This window comes from Motacilla alba, chromosome 13 (assembly GCF_015832195.1).
Source record: "Motacilla alba alba isolate MOTALB_02 chromosome 13, Motacilla_alba_V1.0_pri, whole genome shotgun sequence".
Taxonomy (NCBI): domain Eukaryota; kingdom Metazoa; phylum Chordata; class Aves; order Passeriformes; family Motacillidae; genus Motacilla; species Motacilla alba.
The window spans coordinates 6,683,671-6,701,722 of NC_052028.1; the positions used below are offsets into that span (position 1 = coordinate 6,683,671).

Below are 18,052 nucleotides of genomic sequence, written 5' to 3' on the forward strand. Positions count from 1 at the left end.
TTCTATGCATGCTCAAAGAGTGATTCAAAATTCAACACCTCTCAATCTTTCATTATCTTCATGCTCCACCTTTTACCCTGGCTTTCCCATGAATACATAGAATAGCTGCTACAATGAATCTTTGTAATGAGATTTCTCCAGAAGGTTCTTCTTGGCTTCACGGTGCCTCATTGGCTGCACCAGAACACTTCTACCAAACAGTAAAACTATTCACCACACTAACAGGATGTTTGCAAACTTGGGATTGAGAAATATCATTACGTTTGTTTCAAAAAGGATGAATTTACTCTTCTAAATAAGTAGAGCCAAGATCAAGATCAAATCCCTTTCACAATTAATTACATTTTTTTTTTAGTAACTAAATATAGCTTTTCATCACTGAATTCTTCATACATACACATAATGGCAAGGAAGGAAAAACAAATAACCTTACTGAAGGAACTATCGTCTACCTTTTATTCCATAGGTGAGAAAGAGAGAAATTGGGGTTTTTTCTGTTTCTGTGGGTGTACAGATTTGAAAACCTGCACCACAGGAGGAGAGGTTGTACTGGGACAACCAGAGTTTTCTGCAATGTGCCCTTTTCTGTAAGACAAAGAGACTGCACCAGGCATTGCTTTACCTCAGCTGCTGCTTCTCAGAAGGCATAGAAAGAATAGCATAGACAGTTCTGGATGATTGGAGGAGTGCTATAGTGCACTTAGTGATACACAGATGTACACTGTGCCTAACAGCATGAAATGTATCAATATAACAGATAAGAAGGGTCTCTGGCTTCCTAAATTCTCCGATAGCTACATCACAGCTAAAATGGATGAGTTTCAGAGCTAATTCTATATATCTAAAAATATTGTTACATTGGTAGATTTCTTAACTTTTGCTTCAGAGTGGATAAAAATTGTGTTCTGATCAAAATATTTAACAAGAAGGGAAGATGTTGGGAAGAAAAATGAAACCACTGCTTTTCCATACATTTTAAAATTTGCAGTATCAAGTTCTGCTATGATGGAAGGCTACTGAACTTCCAACTCCAAAACCCATGCTATATTTTATATATTGATTTAGATTTCTCACTGGATATTTTTATGCATGGAACATTTCAGAATACATTTCCCCATTATACCGAGAATCTAACTCAGCTGTCAAAATTGAGTCATCCTGAGGTTCTTCACTCAGATTTAGACACCTTAGGAAGAAGGTTTTGAAGATGTGAATTTCCAAACTCCTAAGCACAGCCTTTATTATAAATTGCTACCAGGACTGAAAACGTCAGCCTAGTATTTGTCCCTAGTTTTTGAAATCTGTAATTTATATCTTTTCAACAATGCCTTATTCAACAGTCAAAAGAGTTTATCTTCTGCTTACTATACTTGATTTCAAACATTAATTTACTGCTCCCAATTTAATTTAATTTTGTGGGATTTTTTTTAAACCCATGGTACTCTTATTTCTAGTGTTCGAAGCTGACAAACATGAGAGAAATTTGCTGAACTGACACCGTTAAAATACACTATACTGTGCAGAAGGAAAATTGTTAATTCAAGGTTCTCAGTTACAGGCAGAAACAGGCAACACAATTCAAAAAAAGAAAGGATGCAAAGATTATTCCAATTTCTCTAACCCTTACTTAGAGGAACTACTCTAATCCTTCCTTCCCTCCACCCCATATTTCCCATCACTCACTGATGCTTTCAAAAGCCATACACATTGGCATTTAACTTTGTGAAGAGGGTAATTTCCTTTCTGTCAGGAGTAAGTTTTAACTAGACCAGATGATTCTTTCTTGAGTACACCTTTGAAGTCTGCATTCAGAAGCATATATATGAAGACACAGACATAGGAGTTGATACTGATATGCTTAGTTCTCTAAATTGCAATCCAGAGTGAGAGAAAATCCTTTCCCTGCATCTCCCTTTGTTTTCCCTTCTAGTATCTGTTAAAAACATCATACTAGCTATAAAACTCATATAAGAAATCATCATATGCTCAGATTTTTCTTGTAGACATGTACCAGACTCAATTTACAGTCTCATTTATTTATTGCCTTCTGTGCTTTATTTACTGTGATAGAGTAGCTGACTGAACTCTACAGTGCCATTAAACAAACAATAAAGGAACATTTATCTACCCCAGGTCAAGGGTTCACAAGAAAGCAGGCAATAATACCGGTAGATAAAAGTAAAAAATTACTCTTATTTTGTTGTCTATGACCTGAAATTGCACAGAAAGATTTATACACCAGTACATTTTTAAATGTGTTAATTAATACTTTTAAATCAGAATTTTATCTTTAGCCATTCCTCAAAAATCAGTGAAGTCAATTCATTGAAGAGCCTGGCTCACAATTCAAGAACAGTTGCAGGATGGTAGCCTCCAACCACAGAATAACCTTATACTTAATTACCTTCCATTTCATCCACAGGAGATGATAGAAGAATTCTTAATGTAATACCCCTTATATTGCAGTTCCTCTGAGAGTGATTGTAGGAAAACAGCCTGAACTACATTTCGTGGGGTGGGTTGCTCTATTTTATTTTATCTGAAGAGTCCAAAAGGAAAAAAGAATGTTTGCAAGAAGTAAAGCCAACCTTTCCATGCACTGGAAATAATAGATTTGTGCTTGTCCTTTCAGAATTTCCATGTTTGTGAACAGTAAGCTTTTAAGACCCAATTTTGGGACCATGTCACAGTAGAACAAATCAAAGAGTGAACACAGAGATGTTGATGAAGACCAGGTTTTGTAACAATGTTTTTACAAAGACATCATTGCTATGTGGTTTTATGCCTTTCTCTGGATTCAGCACCAAGAGCAGAAGAAGAAAGACATTTTTATCAATCTGTGAAGAAAAAATGTTGAAGAAACAAATCCTCACATATCTAAGTAGAAAAAAAAGAATCTTAAAAATTTCTCTGAGATAAACTCCTAGGATAGATTGATACTTTCACTTTAAAGAAAACCAAATCCTCATGAAAACAGTCATGGATATATGAGGCCTATTTCGGCCTCATTCATCAACTTGTCATTTGTCAGGTCACAGGTTGTATTTTTTCATCCTCTATTCTTTATACATTCAAAGTTTTATTACCCATTCAGAGGTCTTTTTGAATTTTGAATTGTGAACCATTTTCTTCTTGTTTTGGGTACAAGCGTGAGAAAACCAAGTTTGCAAAAGACAGGGAAGGAAAGGCTTTTGGGAAAAAAAAAAGCTATATATCAGCATTACTTTGTGTGTGTGTATATATATATATATATACACAGAATTTTAAAGAAGATATTATGGAAAAAATGATAATGTTTTAACTGACTTTTTATCTAGCATGTAACATTAAAAATCATAATACAACACACCTCCCAGTCCTGGTCTCAAGCGGTTGTCATAGCCATCCAGAAGACGATCCAATATTCTGGTGAACACTGTGGTGTTGTCTTTAAGTTCATCTTGTGATGAGGTTTGTCCATAGCTGAAATACACAACAGTTACCACTGAAAAACAGTAATCCACCAATAACCTTAGAAAACAGTAATTCCAAAATCCGTTTAATCTCGCTCATACAGGTTTATGGTCACATAACCTCCTCCATATAACAAGATTGTAGTGCTTTATGGAGTTCTTGCACGTTTACATTTTCTCCTTCAATTGTAAGATTTAAAATCATAAAAAATCAGTGTCCTTCCTTAAATGGTGAACAAATAGAATGCCAGTTCCTTAATGTTTCTCTCATTACTTCTTAATGTTTATGATGTGCTAATATGTGTTTTCCTCAGGAAAACACTCATTTGTCAACAAAGAGTAATGTGTTTAATTCATAATAGCTCAAAACGGTTTGCATACAAAGAAATATACAGTAATTTAGAACACTGACAAGTATTGACAAAAATAGAGATATCTTCTTTTTAAATACAGATGTAGATTGAGTGAGTGTACATTTTCATAGATCGAGATCTAATTTTGCTTTTATTTCTCATTTTCCTGTAGCAGTTAGATTTGATGGAATATCTCCATCTTTGCCTTTCAAATACGTAACAAAACCATCTGTTGGTATGAAAATCTCTTGTGTCTATAAAGCTTCCCATATAGATCCCTATGTATATCTCTAACTCAGTCAAAGGTCTTGAAATTTTACTTGAAGAAGGATAAAATTAAAGCTCTTTGAACTCAGCTACCAAAATCTTACTTCCATCAATACAAATCAGAATGAAATCCTTAGGCTTAATGGTTTCTGTCTGCTGTAGATGACACCAGAATCAACCTTTTCTGTAAATCTGAGACCTTTACCTAATACCCTGTCACAGATGATTCCCTTAATCATAGATTACACTTGTCTTATATCCTAACCCGGCAGCGGTTTTTCATTCATTGCTGGGAAGACTTCCATTACAAACACGTGGAGTCACCAGGGATAAAAGCAAAAGTGCTGCTTTTCAAAACATCATTTTGTTGCACACATTACTACTGAACTGGAGAAACAGTGCAGCACCAAACACTTTCCTTAGGATCAGGTTTAGTGACAGAAGTGATTCTTCCACTGGCCAGGCAGTTTTCTGCTTGGGGTATGCGATTCTCGGTGCCCTGCCAGCCCTTCCTGCTCTAACCACTAAAGACCCTCTCAGGAGGAATATGATACACAAAATGATCAGGTTCTGTTAAAATACCTATAAAATGTTTTTTTTTTTCTGTGAGCTGCATCAGTCAGACATCCTTTGTGTATCCCAGGCTTGCGTTCCACTTGGATCAAATACAGAGGGAAGGAGGAAGGATACCCTGTACATAGGTACCTGGAAGTGCTTCCAAGTTTATTTTGCAGAACAGGTTTGAGTATTTAACACTACAAATTTAAATCAGTTTCAGGACTGACATCCACGGAAGTCTTAATAAGTTTTGGTTTATTTCCATAGGGTGGGATGTTTTAATGCATATAAATCATTATTTCTAATGAAAAGGCAAAATACCTAACAGTTTTTAAAAAATAGTATTAATTTCTTCTAACCATACTATACAACTTCATTTAATAAAAAATAGGTTGATTTATATTTATTGATCATGCCTACAATTGAATTTTAAGTCACAGACAGAATTTTTTATGCTTTCTCTATGTTACCAAATAACAAGTTCTCCTGCTGTCTCGAGCAAGCATTTTATCCTTTAAAGGATCTTTCCTTGTACACCTTCCCCGGAACTTCAACACAGGACCTTTAGTGGATTAAATTTTACATTAACACTCATTGTCAGGAAAAAAGCTGTTCTTCATACATATCTCAAGGATAGCAGAAGGTCATCAGTATTAAGGTGGAAAAAGGATGCAAAACCACTTCAGACGTGTTAATGGGAAATAAATGAGTATGTTTGTGAGGAAGCAGCAGGAAGATGGGCTGGAGGCAGTGCAGTTGTGCCCAGCTCCCATGTGGAAGTCCCACTTGTCAGTGCCCTCACCTGCTCTTCCCACCATCTTAGCCAAGGTAAAATGCACCAAGAGGTTTAACTGATATGGGCACCACGGGAACAGTCTGAACATTTGTGCACATATGGAGCAGACTGTAACTCCAGAGGGATTGTGATTTTTCACACACATAAAAAATTAGTCCTATTGCTGGGCTTTTTTATGGTAACAAGAGCGACATGGGAAGACTGTCTTTCTGTATCACAGACACTTTATCTAATTTGTCAGTTGTTTTTTATCATAAAGCACTAACAGCACTCCAGAGGGAAACAAGGCAATTGACAATGACAAAATGGCTTTAAACCCAGATCTACTTCATGTAAGGTGTGTACATTTTGAAGAAAAAATTATTGCATGCAATTGTGTTTTCACATAAAACCCCAGTCTCATAAAAAACTGTGCACGGACTCCATCTACAGGTCATTATATTCCTGACACACCATTGGATTTTAAAACTCTGGTCCAATGTGTTTTAATTCTCACATTAACCACGCACATGCACCCATTACAGCTACAATAAATATACGTACACAGATATATGTGCAAATATCTATAGAATAACTTTCACAAAGTTCTCTAGCTAGGTCAGATGAAGCACTTCAGGAATACTTCAAATCTTAATATATTATAAATAAAATGTTTTTATCCTAAAAGATTATTTGATACAGCAGCTGTAACATGAATCACCCACTCTTATTTTATTTTTTTTAAGGAAATGCTTGTGCAGATAAAACTTTGTCCATTACCACTCCACACAAATTTAAAATCTTCAAGGCAGTCAGAAAATAAGTTCCTCTAGAACTGTGAATGCATAAGAAGACACTGTGGAGATCAAGGCACAAATATATCTTTTACTATTGACAATAAAAATATTCTACTGCTTTCTGGTCACTAGGTAACATCTTTGACAAGCACATTAATGAATGCTTTTTATAATACAAAAATACATCTGAGAGTCTTCCTAAATGTCTTCACTGAATTTTGAATTGCAGGCAGCACTTCAAGCATACTCCAAACTGCTTTATACTCTGTAGTTAAGCTACTAGTTGTTTGATGAGGTGTTGTATGATTACAAGCAGTTCTTAATATTAACATTATTTTTAGATTATGATTGCAACAAATATTTCAGAAATACTCAGTGCAGATTTGTCTTTCAAACCTAACTGTCATGGGCTTTGAGCTTACAAATTCTTCTTCATGCAAGCAATCTCCCTTCAGCAGGAAGGTCTACTCAGATTCTCAATACAACTAACTCAGCACACAGCCCTGACCGACAAAGAAGTTAAATTATGCCTCTGCTTGCAGGCACAATAAAGTCACTGAAAGTGCATAAATTAGATTTAAAATAACCCTTTATTATACTTCTTTCCCCTCTGAAGAAACTTGTATTTCTGAGAAGCCATTATGTAAGAATAGAAAAAAAATGCACAGGTGTTTAAGAGGTAGATTAGTTTCAATTTGTTTTCAGAAAGCTTTTGCTTATTCTCTTCACCATATTGAACAAAAAAGTTTCAAGCAAACAAATTGTAGCTTTCTTTTAAACTTCACTTAGATTTAGCTGGGACTTGAACAGGGATTAACTTGCCCCAATACACTAAATGATAGTGCAGCCCATGCAGTCTGTGTCTTATGCTGCTACAATAAATTAAAGGCTCTTAAAATATGTTGGTGCATTAAAAAATATCTCCCCACCTTCTTTCAGTCAGTGCATTCAGGAGGAGGCTCCAGGCCCAGAGGCAGTCACAAAGCACCAGGAATCTCTTCATGGTGGACTCTGAAACTAGAAGGAAAATAACCATTAACATCCCCCACATTAAAACAGGTATTAGGTGAAAAAAATCTGGCATTGGAAATTTGTGCAGAATAATTTGATGTCAGGAAATGACCTCACAAGCAGTAGAGCTGATGCCATTCTGAATAAGGGTGCATGGCCTTGGTTGTTCTCCAGGTTACCTTTTACTTTTAGACCCACAGACCGAGGATGCAGTTTATTTTGTGGTGAGGGTGTACTCTTTACGCACTGCTCTTGAACTTTAGCAAAAACAATTACAAGTAAAAGCTGCTGTCCCCAAACTCTGTGGCAATTCTTACTCAGTTTCCCCCTGGATTGAAAGTGTGTCAAGGCACCTCCATTGCATCTCCAGATAACCAAGTGTAATTGCCTTTTTTGTTTGACTTCAACCAGCCTGAGCCCTTCCAAACCTCTGGGAAGGTGTCAGTGTGTGGTGGTGTGACTGAGGAGAGTGGTGCTTTCCTCACAACCACTGCTCTGCTTTGGTGTGATGGAAGCAACTTTCTTCTAAAGATACAACAATCCTCCTCTTCCCTGAAATACAGCATCAGAAAAGGACTAAAATGAGCAGAATAACTTGATGATCTGCTGCTGCACAGACACACTTTAGGGCTAAAGAGCACAATTCATAATGAAACCATGTGCTGACAACCTACACACTATCTCCTAAATCTCTACCAGTCTCTGAATGCTGCTAGGAAATGTTTCTGCATTAGCAGCTTTCTCCTCCTCTCCAAACATCTCCAGTACTCTCTCCAGACTTCACTGAGTTACTCTCAGTTTACCTTTGAGTAAGTAACACAACTCAGAAAGTTTCTTCTGCTTTCTAATAAACTATAAAATAAAAAGTCAGCTGATATTTGTGGCATCAGTGCTACAGATTCAACTAATTGCCCAGGAGATGTTGCAGGTCTCTTTACATATCAATTCAAAGTGTGCTGGAATACAGTCGATTTTTAGGATTCATTACATAAGTAAGGTTAACAAATACGAAGCCTCTGTTTTCCCCCAAGAGTGAATTGGAGGGGTTTTTACATGCCAGAGAAAATGAAGCACTGTTCATAGAAATGTTGTTGTAGCTTTAAATAAAGCTCCCCCAATTCACTGCACACTCTCAGGAACAATTTAAATCAATAAAATACCGTTACAGAGTGGTATGTAAGCAATGAGACATAATTAATGCGTTTATAGTCATTATAGATATGCATTGAATGGGGCTGAGCTAACCTAACTGGATAGGAACGAGCTGGCTGTGGCAGGAAAGTGTGGCTAAAGATCTTCAGGGACGACACTGCATCCTAACTTGCCCTATAATCAGCCCCTTTTCAAAAGGAAAGACAACATCTGTGGCTTCAAAAATCACCTTCTCCCGGTCCTGCCAACTTCTGCCTTTGTAAAATGCTTCTCGAGATGAAGAACAGAAAGTGAATTATTCTGAACTATTTTGATCTGTTGAGCTTCACGCTCGCTCCCCTTCTCCCAACACCACCCCCTGCTTCGATAAACCCATCCAGGCACAATAAATCCCGAAGAAGGAAAGTTTCTTGCAGCTGGAAAAAGCAAATGTTAATTCAGGCTTTGAATGAGCGTTAAAGCCCAGCAGCCCCCGGCCTCCCCTACCCGCACCGCCTGAGAAACCAGCGCCGGTTCTCCCATTCAAAATGGGAGCAAGAGCCACGCTCCTGGGAGCGTTTCAGCAGCGCCCACTGGAAAAAAAAAAAAAAAAAAAAAAAAAAAAAGGGGGGGGGGAAGACTAAAAACAAAATCGGGGGTAAAAGGGGGGCATTTTGATGCATTTTGACTCACTCTGAGAGATTTGCTCCTCTCGGAGACTTAAATCGAGACTTGTTTTCCTCCCGGCATTTCAACTTTGCATCCCCCGGCCCGGAGCATCCACCCCTCCCACCGCGCCCGCGGGAGGGAAAAACCCAAACCCAAAACCCTTCTGCGAGGGACCGGCGGAAATCAGTCCGCGCTAAAAAATAAATAAATAAGATAATTGACAATGCCCATCGATCGCTGCGGATTTTCAAGCTGGAGGGATAGAGGAAAAAATCACCCCGATCCGGCGGTACCTGCGGACAGAGAGGAGAGGAGCCGCCCGCGCTCCTGGACGCGGTGCCCGCAGCCGGGAGCGCCCGGAGGGCTGCGGGCGTGTGTCCGTGTGTGTCCGTGTGTCCGCGTGTGCCCGCGTGTGCCCGGGGGTGCGAGCCAGCAGCCGCCCTTACCGGAGCCCTCGGGCGCGGGTCCGCGGCGCCGCTGCCCGGCGCTGCCCTGCCGGGTGCCCGCCCGCCGGCGCGGAGGCTGCGCGGCTCCGGCTCCGCCGCTCACTCCGCCTCGGCCATCGCCGCCGCTGCTCCGCTCCTCCGGGCTCAGCACCCAAATTTCTCTTCCCAATATTCCGACCGCCGCTATACAACAAAAGCTTTCTCTTTACCAAGACAGTAGTAATACGTCCCAGGGTAAACCGGATGTGAAATAGGCTGTGACTTCATGCCAGAGAGATTTTATTTTAGAAAGGAAGGTGGTACCAAGCTCTCATCTAGAGACCAATCCGCCCATTTTTTATATGCAGCACAATTTAACTTCCAGTGCTCTCGCCCTAATCCCTTTCTCTCTGGCTGCAGACTCAAATCCTTCTACAATCTGCAGCATTATTATTACTGGGGGGGAGGCTGCGCGGCCGGGGGAGGCTGCGCTGAGCATCTTTAGACACTCGCAGTTTACAAAACAGTCTATTTTAAGGGTCGTACATTAAAAATATAACCGATCTGCGTTAGCGTTCAACCTTTGATCGGATATTTAGTCGCGGCATAAATATGAATGAAGGCTGGCCAGGGGTGTAGAGGATGCAGCACTGCGCGCGTGTGCCTATAGACTGTATGTACCTATAGGGACCAGCGGCAGACCGCGGCTGTGAGCAGACGGGCACAGAGATGCTGTGCAATACTAATTAAACGCAGGTAACACGCATTTTGGGCGAGCCCCGTAGGAGATCGGCTGCAGGAGCGGGCGCCTGTCCCCCACTTCCACACGCCTTGAGCCGGCAGGTCCCGCGTTTGCCCGGCGCGGTGCCGGGGCTCGGCCGAGGGCTGGGCTCGGGGGCTGCCAGCCCCTGCCACTGTCCCGCTGTCCCCCGGGGCCCCGCCGGGCACCGGGCATCGCAGAGCCCGCGGAGCGCCCGGCTCGCTCCCGGCGGGGGAGCTCCGCCGTGGCCCTGCCCTGCCCTGCCCTGCCCCAGCCGCGGGGACGGGGGGCACGGTCCTGCCCCACACGAACGTCACTTTCACCCCGTCCGCACCTCCTCCCCTCAGACGGGAGCGAGCCGGGCGAGCCCCGCGGGCGCCGGCACTCGTGCGGAGAGCAAGGAGAAAGTTGCACGCATCAGGTCCGGGAGGTGTCGGTGCGCGGGGAACGCAGGCAGCGCTCACCTGCCCAGCGCAGGCTGCCGTGCCTTTAGCTCGAGGCGCCTTTCAGCAGCTCCAAGCCTTCTGCAGAGGTATCAGGCACTGCTGCCACGGGCACAGCCTGGTCAGCTGTCCTTGCTCTGGTAATGTGAAGATAAAATGAAGTCCTTCGTCAACAGTAGCCCTTCCTTATAAAGCACTACCAGCATCTGTGGGGTGAAAAAAAATTTCCTTATATCATATGCACCTACTGGATTTGAAATACCATCTGCTTTCCCTCTTCTCCTTTCAACGCCATCACTGATTCAGTTTCTCTTCCTTCCTATGATGCTGCTCCAAGGAAGATCAAAATCCATATATCTTGTCAGAGATAACATGAACTGATATCTTACATTAACTGATATATTATATTACAGTTATCTGTTGCAAGCTTTATCCAGTTTTTTAAGTGAAATATTGCACATTCTGTGCATCCTCATGAAATGCATGATCTATTTGTAACAGCACAAGAAGGTTTTGATTTGACCCAAGAAACCAATGACATTCATAGCTAAGGCTGGCAATAATTTCCAAGGTGGCAGTCATTTTGGATAAGTGCCTGATATAACAGTCCAAACATTGCAATGATGTCCCTAAGCATACAGAAAACTGAAATTTTGTTTATCAAAGTCCCCTGGTGCACCAAGTTACCCAGTCATTATGATCAGCCACTGAATAGCCACAGGTTATTTTAAAAGCTTGCAATGGACTTTGTGCTTTGTGCTTCTTGGCATTTCCAATGTGGTTCATCTCATTTTGATTCAAGGCTGCTAGCAGTGCACAGAAAAGTAGGGAACAGAAAAACCTACCCACTTCCCAAGGAAATTATAAGCAACTTTTCAAATCACTATTGCATAGACATAGTCTTAGTGGCTAGAGGGATTTTTTCAGATATGCGAAGTCTTCACCTTAATTTGCTCTTAGCTAACACAATTTACTGTTTTTGTTCTTCCACTGAAGCACGAGAGAGCTTTGCTTAAGCAACAAGTAAACCAAGGTGAACTCAGCTGAGTTTACAAAAGCAACAGAATGGATTTTTATTGAAGTACATGGTCATTTTGTGGCTTTAAAACCACCGAGATCCCTTCCCCTGTCAATAAGTCATTGATTACATTCTTAGAATGACTTTAAACTATTTTCTCTAGATGAATAATATATATTTACAAAAATAATCAAATATTCAACATAGCTTTGATATTTCATTTTGTCCTTCATTATTCATGACCAAAGAGGTTGTAAGTATGTTTGCTCTGTGTTTGTCATAGGCAGCTGGACAGAAAGACGGGCTGAAAGGTGGGTGATTGAATGGACAGGGATTCATCTACCTCTGTGCCCTGAAAGCTGAGCAACTGGAAAGCTGCAGCAGTTTCAGAGCCCATGAGACATAGCCTTGCATCCTGTAGTTTTCCTGACTTATTTTAATTAGTATATAAACAATGGCAACTGGTTTTAGTTTACTAAAGTGGCAAGGGTTTCACATGATGTTCTTCACCTTTTTGCCTCCATGGACACAATTGCTGTGTGCCAAAGGATTTTATGTTTTCCTGAGTTCTTATTGGGTGAAAATATTGACCTAAAATTGGAAGTTGCTCATTCTCTCTCTAATTCGCATCTGCTCAGAAAGTAGGACAAAACTATTTTTCCTCCATGGCTGAGATTCCTGTCCATCAGTGCTCACATGTAACCCAGATTTTATCTTTTCCTTTCAAAAGCTGTTATTGCAGTTATCATGTCATTCCATAGTAAACGCTAAAAATATTTGGATGTAATCAAACAAATAGGCTGTTTTATGGGTTGTGTCATCAAAACAACTGCTTTAAAAAAGAAAAGAAAATACAAATTGTTTTTACCAGCAAAAGTGCTCTTTTGAAGGAAAAAAGCTAAGTGTCTTGCAATTCTTACTTTTTCCCTTTTCCATCTGAATTCCTCTGACCTAATCCAAACACAACTAGGGGTAATGTATTTATCAGATATGTCTATCTGTGGATTTCAGGCACCTAACTTAAGAGAATGTAGTTTAAAATCTCAAGCTATATTTAGGAATGTGCACAGTACCAGTGAGTCTTAGGGTCATATGATTTCATTCCTGAACAAATTGTTCAAATGAGGAAGGAAAGATGCCTTTGAACACACGTCTCCAGGTAGCTCAGTATTAGGTGATGTGCATCTCTGCAGTTTTACAGTCACATTTAGAAAAGGAAGATGTCAGGCAGGTGTGTTTTTTTCAAGCCAGCTTTATGATTCCATAAAGTTTTTAAAAAGAGTTCATGCCTTTCATGTTACATGGGAATGTAGAACTATATCCTTTATAAACGATATGATTAAATATAAACAGTCAGCCAAAGTGAGCCTGGCACAGCTCTGTGCAATGCTTTGAACCCTGATGTTAGTGCAAGTGATTAGTAGCAGTGAAGTTAAACCAATTGAATTCTAATTTGGTAAAATAAGTTTATTAAATAATGGATTAAAATTGACTTAGAGAAGGATTCTCAGCATAGTTAGAACTATTTTTGCTTTTAAATTTCTAGTAAGCACTTTTTGAAGTCTGGCCTATTCCTTTGGTATATATTCATATACATATATATAGTATTTAAATAGGTCACCTGGAAAGAATATATTTTTTCAGTCTTGTGGTTTTTATCATCTTTTTCTTTGTGTAGGCAAAATATACATATGTTTTATTTTAGTTTAGGAATATATAAAAGAACTGAAATTCCATAGCAGAACGCTTTGACACAATGTGTCCTGAATAGCCAAGGGATTTGAATAAAGCAAATGAAACTCAGAGATTTACTGGCATACAGCAGATCAGATGAAGAATTAAAACAGAAAGACCATCTGCTCCAAAGCTTTGAGCTCTGTTATTTACAAGTCCTGCTTGTGTGATTAAATGGAAATATTTTGTAAAATATATGACTCCAATTTGATTTCTATTTTAATGTGTTTCAGTAATATATCAAAAGCACAGTTGTTAACATTTTAGTAGACATAAAAAAATTTAGTGGCTTAATTTTTTCCCCTTTTAATTTATAGCCACAGTAAAGAAAATAGGACATATACTTGTCACTTAGTGGTGGATTTTTGTTTTGTTTTGTTTTTGTAAAAGACAAGTGTTGATATATAAAAAAGTTCATTCTTTTCATGCCTCTTTCATTTTAAAATAAAGTTTTATTCATCATATCTTTCCTCTTCAAAAAATTAGATAGAGAAAAAAAGACTAGAAACTTTCAGGGAAATGCAACTGAGAACCTTCATCAAAACAAGTTGCACTCTTTTCAGAGTGTCAGTCCCATTTACAATGTCCATTAAATATGTTTCTTTCTAGAACTGTGTGAAAATTGGAAGTAGCACTTCTTTGAACCCATTATCTATTAAAAATGGAATAAGGAGAAAAAATAGCTGATGCCCAGAAACTTAGAGATGATGATAGTCTCTTGAGTTTTAAAGACTTTGAGTACAGTATTTCAAACAGAAAACCCAGATACTGACAAGTTTCTCAGATTTTCTAATCCACAGAGGCAACAATTAATTATGCCTTGCCATGCTGTTGCCAAACATCACCACAAAGTTTAATCCCTAAAGCCAAAAGTGGAGGATTCTTCCCTAAATAATAATAGGATTTCTTATTTCATTGCAGTAAGGAAGAATGGAAAATTAATCTATTTTCTAAAAAACCCATTGTGGAATTTGAAAAAAAAAAAAAAAAAAAAAAACACCAAAAAGAACAAAGGTCACAGCTGGGAGCTTTTGGGGATTACAGGAGACTTGCAAATGCAGTGGTGATCATTGCTGAGATCTTTGTCAGGAGGATTCTCCTCCAGCAGCTGGATTTATCTGCAGTGGAATGCAAGCACCATATGGGGTTATCTCCTGCCCTCACTCTCACTGCTGCTGCTGAGGTGAAGTCTCGACTAGAGCTCTGCAGTTCCCTGGAGCCTTCACAGGACAAGATCAGCTGTCCTTAAACAGCCAGGCAGCTCTCCCCACAGAAAGCAAGGAGAGGACTCCTGCCATCCTGGTGTGTCAATCACTTATACTTCCAAAACAAGTAAATAATTTTGTGGCTTACTGTCCTTCCTGCTCTGCAGATGGAAGAGAAGATTTGTTTAGCACTCAGACCTTAGAAGGATGACTTGCAGTTTGATATACTTGATGAGTGTTCATGTTCCTATGGACCAGTGAATTCACCTGTGTCTTCACAGTTTCTTAAGTAACAATATTGATGATTTTTTCCTAAATTTGGATAAGACAAAAATCTGGGAAAGGAGAAGTTCTAGATTACTCAAAATTCTTGAATGCCTGCACTTCTTTCCTTGAAAAAAATTATCAAACCATACAATGTTTAGTGCATTAAGTCCTTGATACTGATTATTACAGGATAAGGAAAATTAGTGACTATGAAAGGAATGGGAATAAGTTGAAATAAATATTTACAGAAAGAAAAAATATATATATTTTAAAAAATTAACAAAAAATCTTTAAGAAAAACTTCAGATCACCTGTCCTTCTATAAATACTTGCCTTTGATTGAACTAAAAGTTGTAGAGTCAGAATATCTCAATCTATATTCAGATAAATGCTTAAAACAGGTTTAAATCCATCCCTTCTCAGCCAAACATTTCCGAATCCACTTAAGGCCATGGGTCATAAATATTCTTAAACTTAAATGTGTCCCTCTAGGCTGAATTTTGCTGCTTTGCTGCTTTGCAAGCCAAATACCCTGCTGACTTCTCAGGTGACCCTAGACACATTTACTTTCTCTCCCTGTCTCTGTGCCTTTATCTGGACTGAGAGGAGTGCAGCTTGTGAAGTTCAATTAGCCCAAATGCCTGTAGATTTCAGTGGGAGCAGTGCTAAGAACTTTCCTGGACTATTTTCCGGAACCTTCCTGCAAAAGTGAAGTCACAGAAGTTTGTGAAGCAGAGGGAAGGCACACACTACCTTGTCAGGGGCTGGGTCCCTCCCCAGCCAGGGGCACAGCGCTCGACCCACCCATCCCTCCTGCTCCAGCACCTGCCTCACTTCCTAGGAATGGTGACCAGGAGACTCCTAAGATGAATTTGTCTTGCAGTTGGGAGCACCATGTGCTCCCTGACTGCTGGTGTTGCTGCATGGAGCTCTGCTTGCACTCTGCAGTGCACTGTCAGAGCTCCCCTGCCTGCACCATCCTGCTCCAGAGGTCCAAGGCTGCTGCAGAAACAGCCACATGAATATTGCAGTGATAGCCACATTGTCAAATTTAATATTTGCATGACCTGCTTAGTGCTAAAAATCCAAGTGTAGTGAAGGATAGCAAATGGAGATGGGGAATACACTGGGGCAATCATTACCAAAGGGGTGTGATTACATGATTTTTAGCTTAGCTTTTGCATTCATATCTTTTATAGTCCTTGTCCAAAAGACAAATCTTCATTTTCCTCCTATTTTAAAATTATTTATGTTTAGCTTTATATGTACTGAAGTTAACATGGCAAAACCTGTGTGATTTTCCCAGAACAGCTGTGCTGGGAAATTGAAGCTCCAGGTGTTAGTGGCAGGAATTTACAGGCAATAGAAGAGCAGAGTGTGGTAGATGGAAGCCTTTCTTCTGCCCAGGGATCCTCGTTTCTACTAATTTTCCTTCTAAGGTGGTTTCTCCTGATTTATTCTCTATTTTTTTGTTGATTGTTTTTTTGCTGCTACAGATTAAATCATGATTTATATGTTTTGAATTTCCTTGCAGAGCCTCTGGTGTTAGGCAGAACTTAAATTTTGATGTTAGCTGCTTGATGAACTTTTAAATTTTTTTTCTTGTTCATTGAACCACACTGATTCAACTACAATTTCTATTCCATCTATTTAATTAATTGAAAAATACCTCACAGTTGTTATATTTACATGGCAAGTTTTTCAACATCAAATCTGCATTTGCAATAGTTTGCATGGATGCTTTTATGGTACTGGAAAATGATTGTTTTCATCCAGAAGCAGACAAAATAATCACTGGGCTATAGAGTCAAACCCCCAAACAATCCAAAATCAATATTTTTTGGACAATATTAATGAATGTAAATATTAGTTGGAATTGAAACTGTTTAATAATCTAATTCAGCCCTTTATTCTAAGGGAGAGCCCTACCAATACAATTTCTGAAGGTCTCTGATAATCCACGGTGATCCAAGTGATATTTTTGAAAGCAACCAAGTAGTTTTTTACTGTTGAATAGTATCAACAGTGTTGTAGGTGTAAGGATTAGCTGCCCAGTACCTGTGCCCAGCCCAGCTGAGCTGAGTTCAGCTGGGTTGTTACAGCTTGGTCTGGTCCCTGCCCATGCCCCAGTTCAAACAAACTGGGAACTGATACAAGCAGGGAGGCCTGCTCAGGCAATATGTGAAAGGAGCCAAGTTCACATGAAGCCATATTCAGCATCCATAGCCTTTACTTGCTGCTTTCATAAAAACTCTTAATATTTACCAAGTCTTTCCTGCAGGGATATTGGTGTGCATTTTTACCTCCTTTGAGATTCCACTCCCCAATATTAATTTGGTTTTGGTTTAGAACTTAAACTGTTGCTTATGAAAGTTAGCAAATGTGTCTGCATAGAAACTGGGCCTCCTAAGTCAGTATTGGTTCCCTAAAAAGAGATATTGAGCCTTTTCTCTTTTTACTGCTGCCAATCAAGAGCAAAGCAATCAAAATTTGAGTAGTAACAGTAGGGCTAACAGTAACTGGCTCGACTGGGAGGGAAGCCACTTTTTCACTTGTGTTCTGCTGTGGGGAAAAGAGGTCTGTATTTTTGAGAGCAACTCGCTGGCATGGTTATAGAACCATCCTCTTGATTGCCATGGTCTACTCTTAGCAAAGAGAATGAGACTGCACAGGTTTGGACAACAAAAAGTTATTATTAGCAAAATTTCAAAGACTGACAAAAAAGTTTTCATGACTTTCTCGTCATAATAAACATTTAGCTAAAACTTAGTTGCATAAATGCAATAAAAGCCTGCAAAGTCAGACCTATAAAATGTTGCTTCTGTTTTGTGGTGGGTTTGTGCTTTTCACACTTTTTAAATTTGTATCTCATCAATTGAGAGTTTGAGGACAAATATGCAATACAACAATATTTTGATACTGAGCAATGTGTGATGCCACAACAATACCCTCAGTTTTTTCAGGACAAAACCCCAAACCATATTGGTGTATGGGATCTCTTTATACAAAATTAGAAAAAGTATGTAAACTAAATATAATTGCTATTATATAGTGAACAATACTGCTCTCAACAATGAAAGGGAAAAAAAAATCTGTTTTGGAAAATGTGTGCTAAAATTGGATTATAACTTAAAGTATTATTTACCCAATAGATTTTTACTGAGTTATAAAGAGAGACAGTTTTTGT

General features: G+C 39.3%; 1 protein-coding gene across 3 annotated transcripts in view; it reads right to left on the reverse strand.

Moving 5' to 3' along the window:
* The window catches only part of GABRA1 (gamma-aminobutyric acid type A receptor subunit alpha1), a 41,342-nt gene extending 31,472 nt beyond the window's left edge, over positions 1-9,870 (reverse strand). Inside the window, exons 1-3 of one of the 3 annotated variants that reach the window (XM_038149805.1) lie at positions 9,460-9,870; positions 7,132-7,219; positions 3,350-3,462 (exon numbers count right to left, since the gene is read on the reverse strand). In XM_038149805.1, the coding sequence (XP_038005733.1) occupies positions 3,350-3,462; positions 7,132-7,205 (187 nt within the window). In that variant the 5' untranslated portion in view covers positions 7,206-7,219; positions 9,460-9,870. The other 2 variants (XM_038149806.1, XM_038149807.1) reach the window with 2 other exon arrangements.
* Between the last annotated feature and the right edge of the window lie 8,182 nt (positions 9,871-18,052).